The sequence below is a fragment of the Cygnus olor genome, chromosome Z, assembly GCF_009769625.2.
Source record: "Cygnus olor isolate bCygOlo1 chromosome Z, bCygOlo1.pri.v2, whole genome shotgun sequence".
NCBI classification, from domain to species: Eukaryota; Metazoa; Chordata; class Aves; order Anseriformes; family Anatidae; genus Cygnus; species Cygnus olor.
Window position 1 is genome coordinate 80,258,925 of NC_049198.1, and position 21,314 is coordinate 80,280,238.

Below are 21,314 nucleotides of genomic sequence, written 5' to 3' on the forward strand. Positions count from 1 at the left end.
CCAACTAAAACCAGGGAATCCTCACAACATCTCATCCAAGCAGAATATTCTTCTAGTTTTCATAAAGCACTGTGCATGCTACTGGAATGCATTGGGTGCTAAAAGTGTTTAACACATCCATTACCTAGAACCATACCACCGTTTATGCCTCTTTGCTCTTTTTAAATGGATCATTTCACCTGAGGTACATTTTTATTGCAGTGATCATGCTTGCTGTCTCTTGTAGTAAAACACTGTGCTCACACAGGTCATATTTTAACATGGCTTCTCCAGAAGGCACTATAGCATTGTAAGCTGAAGAGCTCGTATAGGGTTTGTTGTTTCCATCACTAGCACCTGATCATTAGACACTGAGTCTTATTCTTCTCTGTAATTGTGTAATTAGCATCTAGTAAGGATGATAAACTGAATATCTTTGTGCCTGTCATTTTTGAGAAGTTGAAACACAAGAGAAATAACCATCACCATGTAAATAAATAGTCTTTTAAATTATGCTGATTTCAACCACCTTTGGTATCTTCTCCTGATAAGGAAGTGCCAGGACTCTGATAACCTGGGTGGCCCTTCCTAATGGCAGTAACTTCAGTCCAGCATGTCAGGTCCACTCATTGTCCTTAGTTTCATGGCTAGATTGTTCTTAAATTAATAGGATTTGTTAAATTGCATTTCATATTTCAGCTGGAATATTTTATGATCCAAAGTTTGAATCAGAAGTCATCTGAAAAAATGAAGAAAAGAAAAAAGACCCAGAAGTGCCATCGAGTGCAACCCCCTCAGCTTGAACAGCCAGGTGCTCGCTGATGTCTGGTCTCTGCTGTATTGTCTCCTATGTGTGTGGTGTTCTTTATGCAATTAATGCTTTGTCATAATTGTTCTGAACGATGCTATCAGTCATCAGCTATACTGGTTATGATGCTCTGGTTGCATTGTCTCTTCTCCCTATACTAATTAAACTACCACTAATTGTGTAGCAACATGTAACAAAGCAATGGGCTTCTAATTTATTTCAGACACAAATAATAAGAGTCATTTTCTAGTGCACTTGATGAAAAAAGGCCGGTGTACAAACTAATAAAAGATTTATGTAAAAGATTAACATACAAATTATAAAAGGAAGTCATTACATAATGCTTTATTGTTCTACAATATCAACAAGTAATATTTCTATTTGCCTTAAATAAAACAAGGAAAAATACTTGAGTTCCTCCTGCATGTGATTTCCAAGCATTGGATGCACATATCCAGAGAAAGGATTATTGAAAAGATTTTGCTTCTAAATATGTAGCTGTCTTGTCTTGCATGTACTAGAAAATGCACTCGGATCCTGTAGCTTTGGGACTCACAGCCAAGATTTATTTCAGTCATAAGTGCCTTAAAAGGTTTTGTAAGTTGGTAGAGACATGCTTTGCTAAACAAGTTCTACTAAATATTTCCATTTCAGGAGTATTTGACTAGGCGTATGCAAACAGCATCAAATATCTTTTTTTTTTTTTTTTTTTCCAAAAGCTGTCCTTGATTTGATCAGATTTCTGGGAAAATAAGTGTTCTACAGTTAATAACTGCTTCGATTTTACAGACCAGCTCCTTAACTTTTGCAGAAAAATTGCCGATCTTAAAAGGCGAGGCCTCGCATTATGACTCTGACATGCACAACTTGCTGTTCTGCTGCCAGTGCGCGGACGTGGCCTTTTACTCAGAAGACTTCAGCAAGGTGATGGAGGCTCACAAGGTCATCCTGTGCTCCGTGAGCCAGGTCTTCATGCTGCTCTTCAACGTGAAGAGCCCTGCGGACGTCCACGACTCCTCCATCGTGCGGACAGCACAGAGCCTCTTTGCGGTAGACACTGGTGCCAGGCTGCTGGTTCCTTGCGGCGCCACAGAACCCAGCCCCCCAGCCAGGGTGATTGTTAAGGACTCTGTCTTCTGCTCCTGTCTGTTGGACATCCTGCACTTCATCTACTCAGGTACCTGGCTGCCTATTTTTGCCGCAGCACACGTCTTGCTTGGGAGCACGTGCGCTAAAGCAAGGGCCATCCTTAGGTCGCGTTTGGTGTGCACGCTCTGTGCCACATCGCTACACCTGCTTGGCTCCGAGGAGCAATGCCCGTGGGAGAGAAGCCCTCCGCATATTTCCATTAAAAATTAAATTGTCTGTCACTCCAGATCTATTCAGCATGATATTTTACTTATCTACAGCCGTAAGCTAAGATCAGTGATGTTTCAAAGCTTTGCCAACAAAATATAGAACTCATGACAGCTGCAGGGTTCAGCCTTTGAAAGTACTTTAAATGTCCGCATGCTCCAAACACATTGAAGAGAATGCAGTGTTACAGAAGTAAATCTTACATGCTCTTTCTCTTCTGGATATGGTGCTGTTCAAAAGAAAGTAGTGGCGTCTGGTTTCGGTGCAGAGAACTTCTGTATATTGCATATGCTTTGCTGCTAATGAAATCAAGGCAGTGATCTCATCTAAACAAAATTAACCCTAGCTATTTATTAAAATGGAACTAATATTTTTTTATCTTTAAAAATATTGCTTAGGAATAGTCAGATGAAAGAGAATTCTTTTTTTCTTTTTTTTTCTTTTTTTCTTTTTTTTTTCCAGAGGTACCTGTTATCCTTTATAAAATATTCTGCAAGCTGTCAGTACATAAGAATATAGATTTTTTTATCTGTGGAAAGAGTTAGCAGGCTTTTTAGTGATGCATTCTGATGTTAATGGTAATAAAAAACACCTAAATAATTATATTGTTAGAACTCTATGTATAAGGAAGCTTAGTCGATGTATGTAGATCCATACCTGCTTAACACATGGAAAGGATTTTTCCTCAGTGACTGAGACATGAGTACAGGCTTACAAAGATACAAGGGAGGCTCATTCAGCTTCCAACCTGGAAAATCTCCCCATTAGTGCTTTCAAACAGAGTGTTGAGCATGGAGAACAGATGCAGTTGTTTTTTGGTGTGAATAGATTCATTATTTTATTGATTGGTGGCATGAGTAGAGGATAATACTTGGAATTTCAACACATGAAAGATAAGTACAGTGTCTTTATCTGTTTGAGTTGTTAATTTACCATTAGCATTTGCTGATGTCTGTGTATTTTTTTATTTTTGTTTATGGGAACCAAAGGGGTGAGCAGCTTTGGACAGAGGTGGGTGAAACTCTGCTCGACGTCACAGCTCACAACCTGAAGGGAATTGCCTTAAGTCTTTGCACAGTTCGGTACATTTGAGCAATGGCAATGACTTCTGAAGACGTTTAAGGCATAGGCTGAGAAGAGATCAGGCCATGAGACAGTGTCATCATTTCAGCCCGTTAGGACCATGGCATCATGCTCACAAGATTACAGGCACTTACTGTCCTTATGCAGGAGCTGTTAGAGCTGCAGATGCTCGACACCCTTTCAGCTTCTGAGTGCGCTTTCCACCTTCGGTGAAGCAGAGTGCTGTGAGGGCAGTGCTGACCTGTTCTTTATCCTGAGGTTTTTTCTGTCTCTGGACCTTCCCTGCTGCAGGGCCCTGTGGGTCACAGATGGGAGATACCCAAAAAGTGCCTCTCCTCTTTGAGGCTTACCCCAGGAAAGTGTTTGAGGATAAACTGTGGTTTTGTGTTGTTTTTTTTGTTGTTGTTGTTTTGTTTTGTTTTTTCCAATCTGGCTACTGTCACCTGATCTGCGTTTACAATTTGGCAATAATGTATATTATTTCTTTACCGTAAAGAAATTTTTGACAGTTGGGGCCAGAATCTGTGCCTAAGCCAACTAACTATGAGCCTTCACAGGTCATCACAAGAAACGCTTTTTTTATCTCTGTCCAACAGTTTTAGTTTTTGAAAGAAAACTATGGAGAGACCTAAGAGCGTATTGTGGTTTTGACTCTGAAAACAAGAAAGAAAGAAGTTCCACTGCAAACCTCGCTCTGTTTTCAGTTACCGGTATTCAGAGCATAACTGGGCATGGAGCTTTTCTGGTTCAGACACCTACAAACCAATGCAAACAGTGACGCTGGTTGATCAGACGCTGTAGAATCCTAATAAATAGCGAAGCATTCCATATTTTTTTCTGAATATGTACTTTCAATACATAATGGTTGAGCTGAGGGGAATCACAGAAATTCATTCTGAAAGCAAGAGTGCTGCCTAACCCATGCTGTCTGTGCCTGGTCGCACCGTTGTAAAAGCCATCTCCAGCTTACCATGAAAGCTTGATTGTAGCAGAACCACATCTTCCAATTTCTGAGCACATCTTGGCCAAAAATATAATTTCTGCAGGATGTGTTCGGTATTGATAACAACTTTTCTCTGCCTGATGAGTCCTGGGCCTTAACTATTTATAAGCCAACTTTGCCTGGTTTTGTGACAGGTGCTTGCCAGTGGGAACGACTAGAAGAGGATATAAAAAAGAAGTTGAAGGATTCTGAAAAAACGGAACATGTGCTTGAGAAAGTTAAATGTATCCTGAAAACTCCAGGGAAGGTACACCTAACCCTCTTGGGGTAACTGGTAGTATTAGTTACTTACGTTCTTAGAAAATTCTTTTATAGACAAGATTTCATTGTCAGCTTTGTTCTATATTTGTTTTAGCTTATGTTTTCTTTTACTGTTTTGTCAGTAGGTTGTTCATATACGTTTACCTATTTATCTCTGTGTTTAGAAAGACAGAGATGCTGATGTACTGTGCTGGATGAATGTAATCAGTAGAAAGCACATAAGCAGGTCTCATAACAGGATTACTCATATTTACAGCTTCACACGTTGTCTAACAATATGATTGTGTTCCTAATTCTCATGTAATAGAGGCTGCCCAGGAAAGCTTTGCTCTCCTGAAAATGTGCCAAAAGTTATGCTTCTGGACGAGATTGGGAGAGTTGATTTCCCTTATAAATGATGTGATGTGGAAATCTGTCTATTGCTTAATGTATGTAATTCAGTAATTGGCTTCACAGTAAAATGTTATCTATGTCACATTACTTGTGTCAATAAAAATTTACAGTATAGAATTAGTTTTAACAGCCATTTACACGTAGCGCTTATAGATTCCCTGATACTACAGCACTTGCATAAAATATTTCTGTGATGCGCAAATGGGAAATCATCTTGCACCATCTTGAGATAGCATAATGTACAGATCAAAAAGTTACCTAGTGTTTTAAGCTTCTGATTTCTCAGTCGTAGCTTGCGAGTCACACATGTCCACAGCTAAACAGTTAGTAGGGTTGGATTTTAAAAGTCTGGAAAGCTTTTAATGTAATAAGCCTGAGCTGCTGTTTTTTCTTTGTTTGTTTATTTGTTGGGGGGAGGGTTGTTTGTTTGTTTTCGTTTGGGGCTTTCATCATGATGTCAGGCTACTTCTATTTCACATTTCTTCAAAAGCATGAGGGCTAGAAATGAATTGGAACAGGGACTGGAAAGATATGGAGGTTTGCGGAGTTGCAGATGCAGGGGATGCCATTGGGTGGGATTAGCAGGAAAACATAATGCTGAGAGTGACAGGCTGCTGCTTAGTCTCCCCCCATAAATCATGTCTTGTAGTCATTTATTCTGTGGCCAGCTATACTTGTCAGATTTTTATTAATAGTTTATTTTGCAGCTAAACAATTTGAGGGATGGCAGCTCTCACCAGATAAAACAGTTGTACAATACTTCTCTCAGGCTGTTCTTTAATACGCCTGTCCTGGCAGATGTCATCTTCACAATACAAGGTACAGCACCTCTGCTCCACCGCGTCTCCAGCAATTATCCTCCCTGAAAAAATAATGGAAAGGGGAGGTGACTGTATTTTCCAGTGCATCCGCATGGAAGTCAGAACTAAGTAAATGTATACACTTTCCTGTCATGGTGGAAAGCAGTTTTTTGCTCAGCTTGTCTGTATGGATGCTTTAGGGCAGTGTCCATGCTCAGCCAGCTCTCCTTCTGTCTGTGAACAATGTACTCAGATGCACAATATTCTGGAGTAGCATTCATGACTTGTTCTGGAAATGAAATGCCTTCACCCTTAAAAACAAAAAAGATTAAAAAAAAAAGTTGCATACTTTTGTGAGAATAAGAATGAGATTGTTTTTAAATGCTAATGATTTTCTCAATTTGTCCACACCCACCCTTCATACAGAAATGGCCTTTTAGGGTTAGACAATTGTTTAATTATTTTAGCTTTAAGTCTCTGAGCCAAATATGAAGCATTAATCCCTCAAAAATAAGCACGCGTGGACAAGCAGATTCTTTCTAGATGTTCTGTTTAATATGCAGTAAAAACAAAAAAATCTTTGAAAATGAGAACAAAATCCTCATGTTGAGTTTAACGACACAAACAATTCAGCTCAGTATCCCATTCCTGAGAGAGGCCCTGTGGGAAGCTGGTGAGACCATACCGCCACTGTGTATTACACAGAACAAAAGTTACCAGCAAATGAGTCAACCTGTATTTAAAAAAAACACATACTTATCCACTAACAAAATGTGGACCTATTTTTAATGGTTGCTGAATCTTCCACAATTTTTTTCCTAATTCATCAACCACGATAATTTTATTACAATTTAGTAATTACTAAGGGAAACGAGGGCTCTAGTCTTTTTCAGGCACACAGATTTTTATTCTGAAACTAATCCTTGAATACTGAAAGTTGCTGTAAGTTTTCTAGCTTACAAACATGCTTTGGCACCATGGGAGCCCATTATGTTTGTGTAAAAACTCATAGTGTGATTGAATCTCTTAATCAGTACCCAAATCTACAAGTGCATGCACATGTGTATCTGTTCAGTATTAATTATCTATTGGCTATTGTTAATTTTAAACACTCTAAAATTGCTTTTAATCATGCTAAGTGACGTGTAAGCATTCCAAGATAATATAAGCTTTAACATTAAGATCTTACTGTGTATATAAATTCATCATCAATTTTTCTCTTGCGTCCTGCAGGTGCAACTGTACCAGCACACAGAGCAGTTCTGGTAGCTCGCTGTGAGGTAATGGCAGCTATGTTTAATGGTAATTATCTAGAAGCAAATAGTATTCTGGTTCCAGTGTATGGGGTTTCCAAAGACACTTTCCTCTCCTTTCTAGAGTATCTCTATACCGACTCCTGCTGTCCAGGTAAGAATATTTAAAAATACACATATTTTTCCACACTGAGAATGAAGGGATAGGGAGCAATGTAGCAGCATTTATTTAGTCAGAAAATGCCGGTATTTTTCTCTACAATTTCTCAAGAAAGAAAAATTGTTAATATCTTGCACGAAAAAAAAGAAATCCATCTTATTCAAGTAAAATCAATATGCAAACAGAGTGATTATCACTAATAAAATGCTGTAGTAGTTTTATGCTTATATAGCAAGACTAAAAAAAGTAAAATTTTATTTCTGGTCCACTACAGCATTTGCCATTTTCTTTCTGCATCTAAGGAGTATTGCTTTGAATCTTACTTCAGGGTTTTATTTCAGAATTGTCATTTTGGTTGGCTTACATTTTGCTAAGCTTAATGTAACTAAAATTCAACTGCAAGAATACCTTATGTATATACACTGATATCTTATTTGTGTATAAAGCCCTCCTAATGTACATGTACATTGGAGTGTTTGTCAAGAAAAAAAGAACTAAAATATTCTTTGCTTCTTATCTTTTGTCTTTTTTAATGAGAAAAAAAGCAGTCGCAAAAATGAAATGTGATTTATATACAGATAATCTTCCTTTCATAGAATGAATTATGGTGTTATACTTAATTTTGTTTTTTTGTTCTTCTTAAATAATTCTACTTTGTTGTTATTTTTTTCACTTTTCTCTTCTCAATCCTTCTAATATTTCACTGTCCATTGGTTTAAATATTTAACCTCTATATCACGTTTAAAAAAAAAAAAAAAGCTCCCTTCAAAAGCTCCCTTCTTTGGCCTTTTCATTGTATTTACTCTTACAAGTATTACAGATGTTCTTTTTCAAAATACAAGTTAGAAAGCTAAATCCTGTTATTGTTCATCATTCAATTTAAAGAGATCAGTAGATTTTGACTTAGCATCTTCAAGATATGGGATACTGATTACAGTTTATTACACTTGCCTTCTAAAAATTTACTAACTACTTTTTTCTTGGTAATTAAATAGTTTATCAGGAAAAAGAAAGTGATATAGCAAACATAATAATAATAATAATAAAGAAAGATAAAAGGTAACAGCATCTTGATTTTGTGTTCAGCATTAAATGTTTGAAAGATCATTCTGTGAAAAGCAGCTTTGAGCATCTTCTGAAAAAAGTATAGTACTTGTAACTGACATTGTTGTTTTTCAGCTAGTATTCTCCAAGCTATGTCCCTCTTGATCTGTGCAGAGATGTACCAAGTAATGAGACTCCAGCATATCTGTGAGCTGTACATTATCACACAGCTTCAGAGCATGCCTAGTAGAGAACTGGCGACCACAAGTCTCAGTATTGTTAGCTTGCTCAAAAAAGCTAAGGTATGAATTTTATAAATTAAATAAGAATGTATATGGTCACCATAGTTAGAGTGGATTTTTTTTTTTTTTTTTTAATCCTAACATGATTTTTAAGATCTTAATAATTTCACTTTCAAGGATAAACGTTGATATAATCTGGTGCTTAAGGATTTTTAGTGGCACAAGGGTGGCTCAAATAAGGTCTTCATCAACCTTTTATTGCAGAAAGTACAGTCATATCATATTTTGTGCAATTTTCTTCATCAATGACACACTGCAGTAATTCAGCTTTATTGTTATTCCTGCCAAAAAGGTGTGTTTAAGGTAACTGAAGATGCAGTACCTCCTTTTTTAGTCAAAAAGAAAATTGTATTATATCTAACTGTCACAGAAAATCTCTGTGACAAAATCCAAAGAAGGATTTTATGGAGAAAGAAGAGAGAGCAAAATGCCATGATTATAAAAAGAGAATAAGGCAAATTACATTTATTATATATTGGGAGGTACATAAAGAAGCAGCCTGTTGATTTACAGTAATGACACATTTTTTTCTTTAAAGGTGAATTCAATTCTGAAATGTTACGATTAGTAAAAGAAACGACATAGCTGCCCTCCTCCTGTTTCTGAGTTGCCACAGGAGATAGGACACCAGTTTATATACTTACAGGCTTTCTCTCTTTGTGAATGCATGTAATGATGTACATCTTATTAATAACACACCTTCTCAACTGCATTTTTTAAAAATTGTTTTTTAAAAGTTATTCTCCTTTTGTGCCAATATTTCAGAAAACTAGTAGGGGTTTCCATGGCATTTCCTTCACTGTCAGCACCTGAAATGTCTCACTGGATTTTCAGCTCTGCATGTTATGCTAGTGGGCTTTGCTGCTGTTTCAAAATCGACCCAGCTGCAACCAGGATGGATGGTGAACTTCTCGCACATCCAGATTTACTTCTGTCCCCCAGGGGGCTCCAGCCACAGGAGCTATGAGAGTACCCCACTCACTGAGGCACAGAGGAGGCAGAGGATGCTCCTTTATGACTTTTTCTGAAGTTCTGCTAATATGCAGAAGCCAAAAGTTTCAAGATTCATGACCAAAAGGCCCATGGATTAGGTCACACAGCTTGAAGAGGGCAGATTTATCATTCATTCAAGGGTCAACATCTGTTTAAGTATTTCTGCAAGTGACTCTTTTATCTCCTCCTGTAAAAAATTCATCTAATATGCTGCTATGTTGACAGTGGTAATCTCATATATTTTGGCACGGAAGGTGTGGTTGTTTTTCTCCTATACTTTTAGACCTGGTAGTATTAAAAGCGTTGCTTGTATCTCCTTTCTTCTTGCAGTTTCACAATTCCGATTGCCTTTCAACTTGGCTTCTTCATTTTATCGCCACTAACTACCTCATCTTCAGTCAAAAGCCTGAATTTCAAGATCTTTCAGGTAGCCCTTACCAATTATTTTGAAAAAAAGAAATGTTTTTCTGTTCTTTTTAGATTAGAAGTGTGATGTTGAAGAATGCTACTTCTGCATAGGAAGATTAGGACTTCTCTAGCTGTATAATCTAGAGCAATCTGAAGCCTGTGGGACCCTTTTGGTTCACCACCCTGGTGTGGAACAAGCACGAGGCACATGGAGGGCAGCACAGCCAGCACCCCGCACCCTTGTCTTTGATCCCTGTGCTGATGATTAGCACAGCTGGTCCCACCCAGAGCTGAACTGACGAGGGCAATGTGGTCATCACGTCTCAGCCCTTGCACAGGCTTATGCCTGTAAGTTTGTTTGGTTTGTAATGAGTCACTTCCAGTACCTGTTGTTTAAGGGTGGGGATTTTTGTCGGTGGAAAATAGGATTCCTGTCGTACTCTCCAGCAGATCTTTTGAAATCAAGTAGCTAACTAACATCCTTTCAAGTAATTAAATCCAGGTTCTTCCAGGGAATTGAGATTTATTTTTCAACCCTCACTATATTTGTTTCCTGACATGTAATTCCAGAAAGTTTTCTCTGTTGCCTATGGGACTTTTTGTCACTCGGGTGAAGGTGGTCTTGGCAGGTGCAGCTCTTAGGCCTGGTGATCATATTCAGGCTGTTTGTAGGGGGTTAGTGTCTTCAGAAGGGAATTCTTCTTAGTGCACTAAAGCTCTCTTTGGCCCTAAATTGTTTAAAAGTCTTATTTCCTCATTTGTATGGCTTGTATCTGTATGTGTGATGACAGATGACTTGTGATTGTTATGAACAAAGGAAGGAGGGCTGGGTCCTCACTGCTTTGTTTGGACGTGGGCTTTGTCCTCCATCGGGCCATCAGCCCACCTTCGAAAGACCCATTTTGTGCAGTCAGAGATGGATCATGTCTGGGACCAGGACACCTGTGCTGGTGGGTGTCATCCACCTGGGGGTTCATCCTCAGCAGGCTTGGTTTGCTCTCCTTCCTGCTGGTTGGGGTGGCAGAGTGTGCATGTCTGAACCTCCCTTGCTGCGGGGCTTCAGCCTTCCTGAGCTTCTCTTCCTGTCTGGAAGGGTGCTACCACCGCATTCAGGACACCGTCTGAGACTCAGGCTTTCACAGGCAGCCCCTGGGGTAGTCCACTTTCCTTGAGCACAGCAGGTCTCTTCACACTCACCATAAATTATTTCTTAGTGCTGCAAGAGCTCCGTCAAGAGGCTGAGCTCCGGATAGCTATGCTAAAGCTTTAAGGTCTGATGCTGCTTCTCACTGTCAATGTCAGCAGGAGATATCTTACTTTACCTGTATGGATGCAGAATTTCTAAGAAATTTGTTTATTAAGTGATGTTTTTCTGCTGTGGGAAGTTGTAAGTGTGCTTCTGCCTGCATCTGCAGTTACACAGGTGGATGTCAGTCTGTGTACGAGCCTGCTGTGAGACTTGTGCAAGTGAAACTTAGGAGACTTCTGCTAACGGTCAGGACATGCTCTGACAGTGCCCGAGTAGCTCGAGGATAAGCTGTACGATATTACCACACCAAATGTTTGCTGTGCTATCACCTGGAGTGTCCTCTGTGCCCTCATCCCTCTTGAAGCACCCGGGGCTGATGCGGCTGTTGGCTGTTTGACGAGGTGTCTGAAATCTCAGCAGTGATGGACACCCAGTTTTGGGGCGAGCCCCTGGTGGAAAGCACTCATATTCACTCAAGGGAAAAGGGTGCCAGACTGGTGTTCTTTGAGGTTTGGTAGTCTGCCCTTTGCTGTTCTGTTTCCTCCCAGTCTCTACCATATGATTTGTTGAGGGATTGACACGCTCCGCTCTGTTGAACTTGCACTGGGCAAGGTGGGGGAAAGAAAGAAAAGTGCAAAAGTAAATACAGGTGGATCGGGTGAAAATGTCTTGTTCTGACCTGCCAGGGCACAAGTGCTCTCACAGGTACAGCTCTGGTGGGGAGCTCACTCCTCAGAAAGCAGCAGTTACTGGTAGTTGACCTGTATTGTTCAGAACATCACAATGTAGCATCACCTCCGGTTTCAAGAACAATTGACCGCGGAGTAGCTGATTTCTAGTTGCTTTCCTACAGCTGAAACCTTGAAATCGTCAAAAGCAGCTCTGCATTTTGCTGAAGACAAATGAAAGGCGCTGCCCGTTGCCCATTATCTACATAACTTGCCTGGCCTTGCTGCTCTTCGGGTACCTGCTGTGCTTGGGTCTCTGTCCTGCCTGGCTGGGCAGCTGCTGCTGCAGGGCAATCCAGGAGCTATAGGGGTGGGCTTCAGGGGTGAAAAGGCATTGTTCTGCAAAGGCAAAGCAAATTCACCTAAGCAACGAACGTGACTAGTGTCTGTTACGTGATTTTATATTGTCAGTGACAGAAAACATGGCATAAAAGACAAAAATCTTGATAAATTCTTAGTTGCCCTCTTTACCTTGCTTTTCGTAATCTCAAAATAAACAATTGGCATAAGGATTGAAATACCCTCTCTTGCAATGTTATGGTATAGAAAAGCTCTTGCAGTTTAGTTTGTCTTCTAAGAATAAAGAGTATCCATCTTTAGGATGATCTCTCTGCTCTCTGAATGAGTGTTGTATCCATTTTATTAAGTAACATATTTACTGCTGACTTATAAACAATGGAACGTCATGTGCAAAGTTTTGTATCATGGGTACTAGACTAAGATCTAGACCAAATGTATGCAGTCATTCATTCCAACTTTACTTTTTATATTGTATTTATATCCGTGATGTTTTTAAACCAATTTTAAGAAACTTGGTGCAGCCTGTACACTCATATGTGTACGTATATTACATTTAATTCATTTACTGCTTTGTTTAGTGGAGGAGCGCAATTTTGTAGAGATGCACAGATGGCCGTCCAACATGTACCTGAAGCAACTTGCCGAATACAGGAATTACATCCACTCTCAGAAATGTCATTGCGCAGTAATGTAAGGAGACTGGACACAGTCGAAGTGCAACTTGACTGGGAAATCTCTGAGTGGGGATTATATGGAGCATAAAAGTCATATTAACAGCAAAAAATTAACACTGATGTTCCCTAGAACATTGTATGCAATACTATAGTGCACTTACTAAAGTTATTTGCTTTGATAATAAATGATTCTACTTTCTTCCTTAAAGCTGTAAGAACTGTATCATGAATAATTATTTCAAGCATAAGGATTTCACGTTCATGGGAATTAAACCAGGCCATGTCATGACTGACATCTGTTCCCCCTTTTTAAGTTCTTTATTGTTTATTTTTAGTGGTTTTCATGGTTATTTTCAGCTGTAAAGTTGTTGAAAAAAAATCTTTTTTTCTAAGTCTGTATACAATAAGAGTACAGTAGCAGAGTAAGGAAGCTGAAAAGCCAACTCTTAAGTTCTTTAAATATCTCAAAACACAAAAATTTACTGCAGCATTTATTGGTTTGCAAAATAAAGGGTAAGCTTAATTCATATTTTAGTAAGCATTCATTTTCTGCTTCAGATTTGTTTTTCTTTTCAGTGGAACTCTTATAGGCAGGGAGCCAACAGTCATTCAAATGTTTTGTGGGAGAAAACTCACTGGCAGTAGTGACTTTTTTTGGGAAAAGTGGGTCTCATAGTCAGAAGTCCCAGAAGTCCCCAGTGGTAGCTGATAGCATCAGTGTTTGAAATTGATGTCCTGATGGTGGAGGGAGGTGGCCTACAGCTAGGTACACTGGTCCTATGAGGAACATCATCTGTTGTAATGCAATGTTCAGCTTGACCCTCTCCAGTGGGGAGTCAGTTTAAAATGGAATTATCACAGTGTGTTCATAAGCTACCATGTATGATAGAAATCTGATTGTATTTTCTGAATGCATGGATTCTTTCTCAGATATAGGAGGTAAATCCTGAATGCTATGCATAGGATGACCCTTCAATAGCAGACAGTCTTTAAAAATATTCTTCAGGTCAGAGGCCAAAATTATTCATTTCTCTTGCCATTAAGTTATATGTATGTATTAATACTAATGACAGAATTAACATTTATGTTGAGGGTACCTATCAGAGGATAGTTTCTCTAAGTGAAATCTTAGGAAGGAGGTAAACTCTTCGTTATCAGTCTTCTTGTACTTTTATTTCAATTCTGGGTTGCCAGCTGCCTTTAATTTTGTTATGTGTTTTCTGAGCCCAGAAAGACCAAAAAAGGACACTGAAAAAAATATTTAGTGTTTCTCTAACTTTCACAGCAGATTATCTCAAAAGTACTTGGAAATTAACTAAACCTGAGGAAGACGGAACTGCAAATTACTGGAGATGAATCTTTTTGCTTATATGGATTATTTTTATATTTCAATAAAATTTCATAGGTAAATTGTTTTTTTATATTCCTAGAATCATTTTTTTTTCTGGTGATATTTTGCAGAGGGTTTTTTTTTTTTTTTGTCCTATTCTGGGACAAAAAAATAAAATAAAAGAGAGAGAAATTATGACTCCGCTGGCTGCTGCAGGCTCAAAATTCTAAAGTTAGTTTTATATTAGATAAGAATGGTAAATCATTTTTATTTTTAACTTGTCAACTGGAGATCTTAAAGTTCTTTAAAAATGAAATATAACAATCCACATGTTGCATATAAGCAGTTAGAAATGCAGAACATTAAATCACTTTTTCAAGATCACTAAATAAAACTGAAAATAGCAAAGAAAAACGATTAGAAAAGTAGTATGTATTGAATTGAAATTTAAAGAAGTTTTTTCCTCCCTAAAATTATGGTATCATTTTAGTAGAAAATAGAAATTCTAGGCATAGATTAATAGGTAAGAGTAGAACTTACATTTTCTTGGACGATAAAGCCATGAGCAAAAATGAGCACACAGCTGAACCATAGCTTTCCTGAGTACCTGAGACATGCTTGGTCACAAATGTGCTTCCGTCAGTCGCCACTGACAGAAGATAGGTTTATATGCCTCACATGGACTTCTTGTACAAAACTGAGACAAAAGTTGTGTGAATGTTTATGTTGCATGCAGTCCTAAATTTTCAATGTCTTGAAAGCTTTCCCAGTTTTTTTTTCTGTTAAAAGATAATATGTTGCCGATAACGTAAGTAGATAAGATATAACAAAATGCTATTTTAACTTTATGTAAATGTTTTATAGACATTTAAAATAGGCTTAATGGAAATATGAACTTTGTATCCAACCAGGAGAAATATTTTGGTATTATGTGTTACAGTCAGTGTTAATTACACATTTTATACTGAGAAGCCAGGCAGTGTGAAAGTATTTATTATGTATTCATACATATACTGCATATTACTCTTCAGACATTAAAACAGTTTTTCATCTTATAGAGTATCCCCATAATGCCACCTGTATCAGGTGGAGATATGCTAACTTTGCAGACATAGAGCATCTGATAAATTTAAATTCTTAGAAGAAGTGTAATTATAAATTCTTATTTTTATTCCGTATGTTGATTTTCTGTAGAAATGTATTTATCTTAAAGCTATTTTTAAACCTGATAGTTTAACGTTCTAAAATACAACTGAGAGTAGGTCATGATGCTTGGTTAGTTGCTGTCAGCAAATTTTTTTAGTATTTTGATACCTGTAGGAACATATAGATCATGGATAGTCAGGAATTAAGGCACTACTGAGTTTGATATTTGTGAATAACTTTGCATAACATGTTAGGATCTTTGCTATAGTATAAAGTAAAAATTATGAAGAAGCTGAAAAGAATTATTCAAACTAGTGGCTTTGAAAAGAGTAAAATGTGGGAGGAGGAAAATTTATGTGCTAGAGTAGGAAATGTACTCTTTCAGATGTTTTACATAGAGTTATCTTGCTAGCAACATCCACTTCACTTTAAAACAGACTTGCCACGTTCTGAAAAACGGTTTAATGTATTGTTGACAGATCCAGTTTTCAGTTCTCATAACCGCCCACAAGAGCATTTTTGCTCTGTGAGAATTAGGATTTGCCTCTAAATAGAGTCCGGAGAACCAGTGGTGGCCTTGGTCTGATGGGATTCAAACCTACATTTCTTACATAGCCCCCAGGGCAGCAGAGAGCCCCCAGTGCCCCTGGTGGGGAGACCCAAACGTCATGGTGCCAAGCCATGGGGCTTGCACAGGTCCCAGCATCTCCTGACTCCAAGAGCATCGGGCACCTTGGGCTTAAAGGAGGGGGCAGGTGGTGAATTTGGGTACTTAGGCAGGAGCTTAGCAGGTTTTAGAGGGTTTGGGACGACATTTTTGGACTTACATTTAAGTGGAAATTTGACTTCAGAGTCCCTCATTAGAGCTAAGTCTAAAAATCCACTTTTAGAAGACAATTTGTTGAGTAAGAGCTTGCACCGTATCATTCTTGCGGTATTGGTACATGTGTAGGCTTCTTCCAAGCTAGCACGGAGCTCTACAGAGACTAACATGGAAAGTTTCTGCACTAACAGTTTTCCTTATTATAGTCCTTATTATAGTTAAGAATCTCTGCTATAGGTCTTGGTGCATTTGTTTTCAAAAAAAATAAAAATAAAAAAATAATATTAATAATTAGAAGGAAGACAAGTTATTTTATTAGGCATGTACTGGAACTCACCATTTCCTATGTTTTTTCTTTTAACATACTGTGATTAAATGTACATGTTATTAGATTTAATATTTAATTTTTTTGTTACAAAATAAAAAGATTTTCTCTAGTTGGCCTTGTGGTTATTTTCCCATTTGTATTAGAATATTTGAGCATTACAGTGGAAGTATTTTTGTAGCTTATTAGCTTATCATTTATGTGCAATGTGATTAGTGAGGGAACAGATATGGAATTATTTGTACTGCAATGTATCCCCAGACCTTAAGTTAAGATGCGCTGCATTCGATGGCATTTTAACATTTTTTGCTTTCTTCACATGGTTGCGAGATGAAAAAGTCTGAAAATTTTAGTGAACGGTCCTGTGTCAAACGAAGGGGATTTAGCTGCTTATTCATATCTGAAATTAGAATCGCGTTGTCATCTGGGTTGTTAGCTGTCCTTTAACAAGCCCAGGCAAAGTCTTCATTGAATCATACAAGGGGTAGAAGAAATGTGTAAGGTACTTCAAATAGTTTTTCTTGTTGGTGATGCAGCAAAGAACAGCTAATCTGTGTCTTGTCAGCTCCCAACAATGCTTATTATTCACAGATAATGAGGCAAGACGAAGCTGACTAATTATAAGAGAGAACTAGCAGCAATATGTCATGCTTTTCCAGCCAGTGAGGAAGGCTGTTGTTGTCGGTGCAGCACGCATTTGCTTACCACGAAGTACAGCAAGGCACCGCACAACAAGGAAAACGATGACTGGAGCCCTGCACCACGGGCAAAATAGCACCATGTCCCGTGTAATCTCCTCGGACAGGTTGCTGGTGGGACGTTTTGCTCGGGTGGGCACTGTGCTGACCGGCACTCACGGGAGGCATTTGGGTGGTCACTGGGCACCTCTGCCCTCCAGTGGTGGTCTGCCCCAGCTGCTCCAGCAAGGATTGCGTTTGGTTTTCTGACCCTTAGCATGCCCTGCTAGTTGATTTTTTAGGATTTCTTGTAAAACGGAGATAGATGGGCCTGGAAAATGGGAGAGACTGTACTTTTCCAACAGCTCTGCAGGTTTGAATACACCCATTTGGTAGGTTTAACACAAAACTCTCCACACCCTGCAATTCATGTCATGACATTCTCCTTTCCTGGCTTATGTTCTCTGCATACTTTTATCATTTGAAGTGCTGTTTCAGCTTTGTATTTGAACTTTGCAAAATTTCAAGAACTTCTTTAAAAATCGTAGTTCAGCTTTCCCTCTCTACCTTATTTGTTATGTTAGGAGTTTTGCCTATATAGTACAGCAAAAGGTTTTAAAATAGGAATATGTCTCAACACACTCTAATCCTAGTATGAAATCCAGATCAGATAATGCATCCTAAGATCTGGCAAACTACTTAAATGTATATTTGACCTTTCTGGAAAGAGGATGAAACAAGTGCAGATTTATGTTTAGTTTTATCTGCTCATTCACCACTGTTTTGTTCTTTCCTGTCTATTAGGAATTCTGATTAATGTCTTGGTTGCCCCATTTGCAATAAATGCTCTAGAAACTGACTGAATATCCAGGAAAGACAGATGGATGTTTTGACAGTTACAGCTTAACATAATCTGTATGCATTTGTCGTGCACCTGAGTAAACCTCACATTCCAGCTCCTCTGAGAAACCCCAGCTGATAACGTGAATCCTATCAGTGTGAATTTGTTACTTACATGTAAAAATGGTGAAAACCAGAATTGTGTCCAAGTCGAACCCTGTGGTTCTCGGAAAGTGGATGGGTGTCTTAGCCAGAAACTCTTAATATCCATCTGATTATTCAGATGAGTCGTCCTATTTCATCTCTTCATTGATCATTTTGAACACGCTTTTCTTGAAAAGAAGAGCTGGGCATTAGGCAGCGTGTTGCTGTGCACCACCACTGGGGAGCTTTGGGGGAGGTAAAATTGCTCAAATTCTATATTTAGCTATTTCTGAATTCCTCTCACAGTTCAGCTTGCAATAATGATGTGGTTACAGAGCTGCATGAATAAGCTCTGTTCTTTCCTAGTTTTTAAATTAAAAAATAAAAAATAAAAAAACAAGACCAATCAAAAAACACAGAAGGTGCCATTGTTGACCAAATGCTCTTTGCTGATGTCCATCAGTACCAAAGTACTCAATTTACAGCATGTAATTTCACTTCTGCAAATGTGCCCCAAAATAACTCTCCTCAGAAGTGTTAAGCAAGAAGGGAAGCAATGCGACTTTCTCAAGCACTAAAAATAGGAAATCATAGCTGTAACTTTAACACCTTTTCAGCAGCTGCTCTCAGCAGCAGCATTTGCAATTGACCATCACCTATGATTCTGTAAAATGCACCCTCCAGCAGTGGCTCTGACGTACCTGTGGACGTGTGTGAACACAGAGAAAAAATTCCTACAGCTGCTTCCATTATGTTGTGTATGACACAGAGGATGATAATAGATCTAAACTCTGTTATTAGGTTTTAAACTTTTCATCCAATGGAAATTCTAGCTGCATAAAAGGACTGGGAACAGTGAATATGAGCACACTTCTAAAAAACAAAACTGTCATGTAGTCTAGGAAATGTCTGTGTTGAACTTCTCATGTTCACGGACTGTTCGTTGCTTGGGAGAATATTAAAGTTTGCTGAACAAATGTGCACAAACTTGCATAAGTCATCTTAAGTTGTTCAAGTTCCACTCTGAATCAGAGGGCTGGAGCACTTCTCTTACAAAGACAGGCTGAGGGAACTGGGGCTGTTCAGCCTGGAGAAAGCTCCAGGGAGACCTCACAGCAGCCTGCCAGTACCTCAAGGGGGCTACAGGAAGGCTGGGGAGGGACTCTATGTCAGGGGGAGTAGGGATAGGCCAATGGTTAAGGGCTTGAAACTAAAAGTGGGTAGATTAGGTGATCTAGAAAGAAGAACTTCTCTACTCTGAGGCACCAGCACAGGCTGCCCCGAGGAGCTGGGGCTGCCCCATCCCTGGCAGTGCCCAAGGCCAGGCTGGATGGGGCTGGGGGCAGCCTGGGCTGCTGGGAGGTGTCCCTGCCCATGGCAGGGGGGTTGGAAGCGGGTGGTCTATAAGGTCTCTTCCAACCCAAACCATTCTATGATTTCTTAAGAACAATCTTCCCTGTACGATGTTTCTCATGCCAAATAATCTTAGATATTTATTTCTCCTTTGGACAAAAGACATGTGATTTCCTTAGCTGCCACTGATGAGTCCAGAGAAGAGCAATCTTTGAGACTGTTCCCCAAGAAAACACAACAAAAACCAAAACAAGCAGAGCAGAACATGATGGGATGGTTTTGTCGAGACAGGAGAGAGAACCATGCAGAGCAAAAGAGGCTGATCATATTTGCAAAGGGTATTTAACTCCCAACAAGCTAAAGTTAACTCCAGTGACAGCTGAAAACATTAAGCATCTTCCAGGATGATGGTGTCTATCCACAGGTAAAATCATGCTTTCTGGGGAGCACACTCCAGAGAGTATCATTAGAAAGGGAGATAAAAAAGGTTACCAAAATAAAATAAACACTTGTTTCATCCTGAAAATGTAGATAATGTTTACTACACCCTCTTCTCTGAAAGAGACCATTATGGATTGCCCATTTTTCTAAGCTGTTTCCCATCTCCCCATCTTCTTTTTCTTCTGTCTTTTGTTGTCTGTGATGTGTTTGAACTGGACTCTGTATGAAGGTTTATTTAAACAAACTATAGACAAAGACATTTCAACCACAAGAATGTGTTTCCACTTAGATTCCTACTGATCCAGTTGCTTTGGTTTTGTATTTTGCCACTTGAATCTTTCTGTTTAGTAACACTTCCACCTAAGACTGATATTAGTGTTCTTTCTAGATGAAGTTATCCCAAAGAATTTTGCATTTTTTTTTTTACCTCTTTAGGTTTTGTTTTGTTTTGTTTTTAACAACAGCAAGAGGTTTCTCTGTATTTTTTTTATATAACTGCCATGAAGTCCTGTTGCGAAGCAGGAAACAAAATCAATATAGAAGGCAAGCCATACCAGCTCACCTTTGAATTGCTGTACACTTTTCCCTTTTCTTTTTTCATCTAACAGTTTTCTTCAGTTAATTTCTGATATGACCTTGTGACTAGTATTTTGTATTTCAACATATTTCTAGATCGCAGGTCACCTCAACAGGAGAGGCACTTGGCTCTACAGAAAACTTGTGAGGAAGCAGGCTGGTTTGTTCAAACAGGGCAAATTCCTCTCTGGCCTTTCTTGTTTCTGATTAAAACACTTAACTCGGGCTTGGATTAGGTCAATGAAGAGTAAATCTAAATCTAACCATTCTTGGAGTGAAATCAAAATGCCCACGTGTTGCTTTGACCAACTTAGCCAAAGCAGCACCAGACTGCGGATAGGCGAGGCTTGTGCCTGCCCTCTGCTCCTCCTCAGGGCAGCCTTCAGGTGCCTGTGCTATCTAACCGTATTGCCGAGCGACATTAAGCCACACAGACTGCTTCTGGATGCTTTCAAAGGCTACCTGTCTAATAGGTCAAATGCTGATTTATATCAAATGAATAGCTGGAAAGGTACTGCAGTGTGAGTTACTAGAACAGCACTCGCAGCTGGAAAAGAGTTTTAGAACATTCTTTGAGCTGAGGTTCTGCTATGATAAAGCAATGGCATTTCAAAGCGCATTAATCACCCATGACCAAAGGGACAGTGGGGGCCAGCAGGGCACGGGGACGGCACCAGGAAAAGGGAGGGAAGGCAGCAGCATGCACGGGGCTGTGCCAGCTCTGGTTTGAATCACACCGAGACTTTTTCTGTGGTATATCCAATCTATTTTATTGTTCTTTATTTCACCACCCGCAGGAGCCCTGCTAGAGGCGCCGGGGGGGCGGCCTCTTGCAGGGCTGGGGAGAGTCTTGGGCACTGCCCGC

General features: G+C 39.1%; 1 protein-coding gene across 5 annotated transcripts in view; it reads left to right on the plus strand.

The window, feature by feature from the left end:
• The window catches only part of RHOBTB3 (Rho related BTB domain containing 3), a 29,049-nt gene extending 12,585 nt beyond the window's left edge, over window positions 1-16,464 (plus strand). For 2 of the 5 annotated variants that reach the window (XM_040541552.1, XM_040541550.1), the window contains 8 exons: window positions 679-790; window positions 1,599-1,964; window positions 4,364-4,476; window positions 5,591-5,702; window positions 6,917-7,090; window positions 8,276-8,442; window positions 9,766-9,862; window positions 12,699-16,464. In XM_040541552.1, the coding sequence (XP_040397486.1) occupies window positions 679-790; window positions 1,599-1,964; window positions 4,364-4,476; window positions 5,591-5,702; window positions 6,917-7,090; window positions 8,276-8,442; window positions 9,766-9,862; window positions 12,699-12,814 (1,257 nt within the window). In that variant the 3' untranslated portion in view covers window positions 12,815-16,464. The remainder of the gene's footprint in view (window positions 1-678; window positions 791-1,598; window positions 1,965-4,363; window positions 4,477-5,590; window positions 5,703-6,916; window positions 7,091-8,275; window positions 8,443-9,765; window positions 9,863-12,698) is intronic. The other 3 variants (XM_040541551.1, XM_040541553.1, XM_040541554.1) reach the window with 3 other exon arrangements.
• The last annotated feature ends 4,850 nt before the right edge of the window (window positions 16,465-21,314 follow it).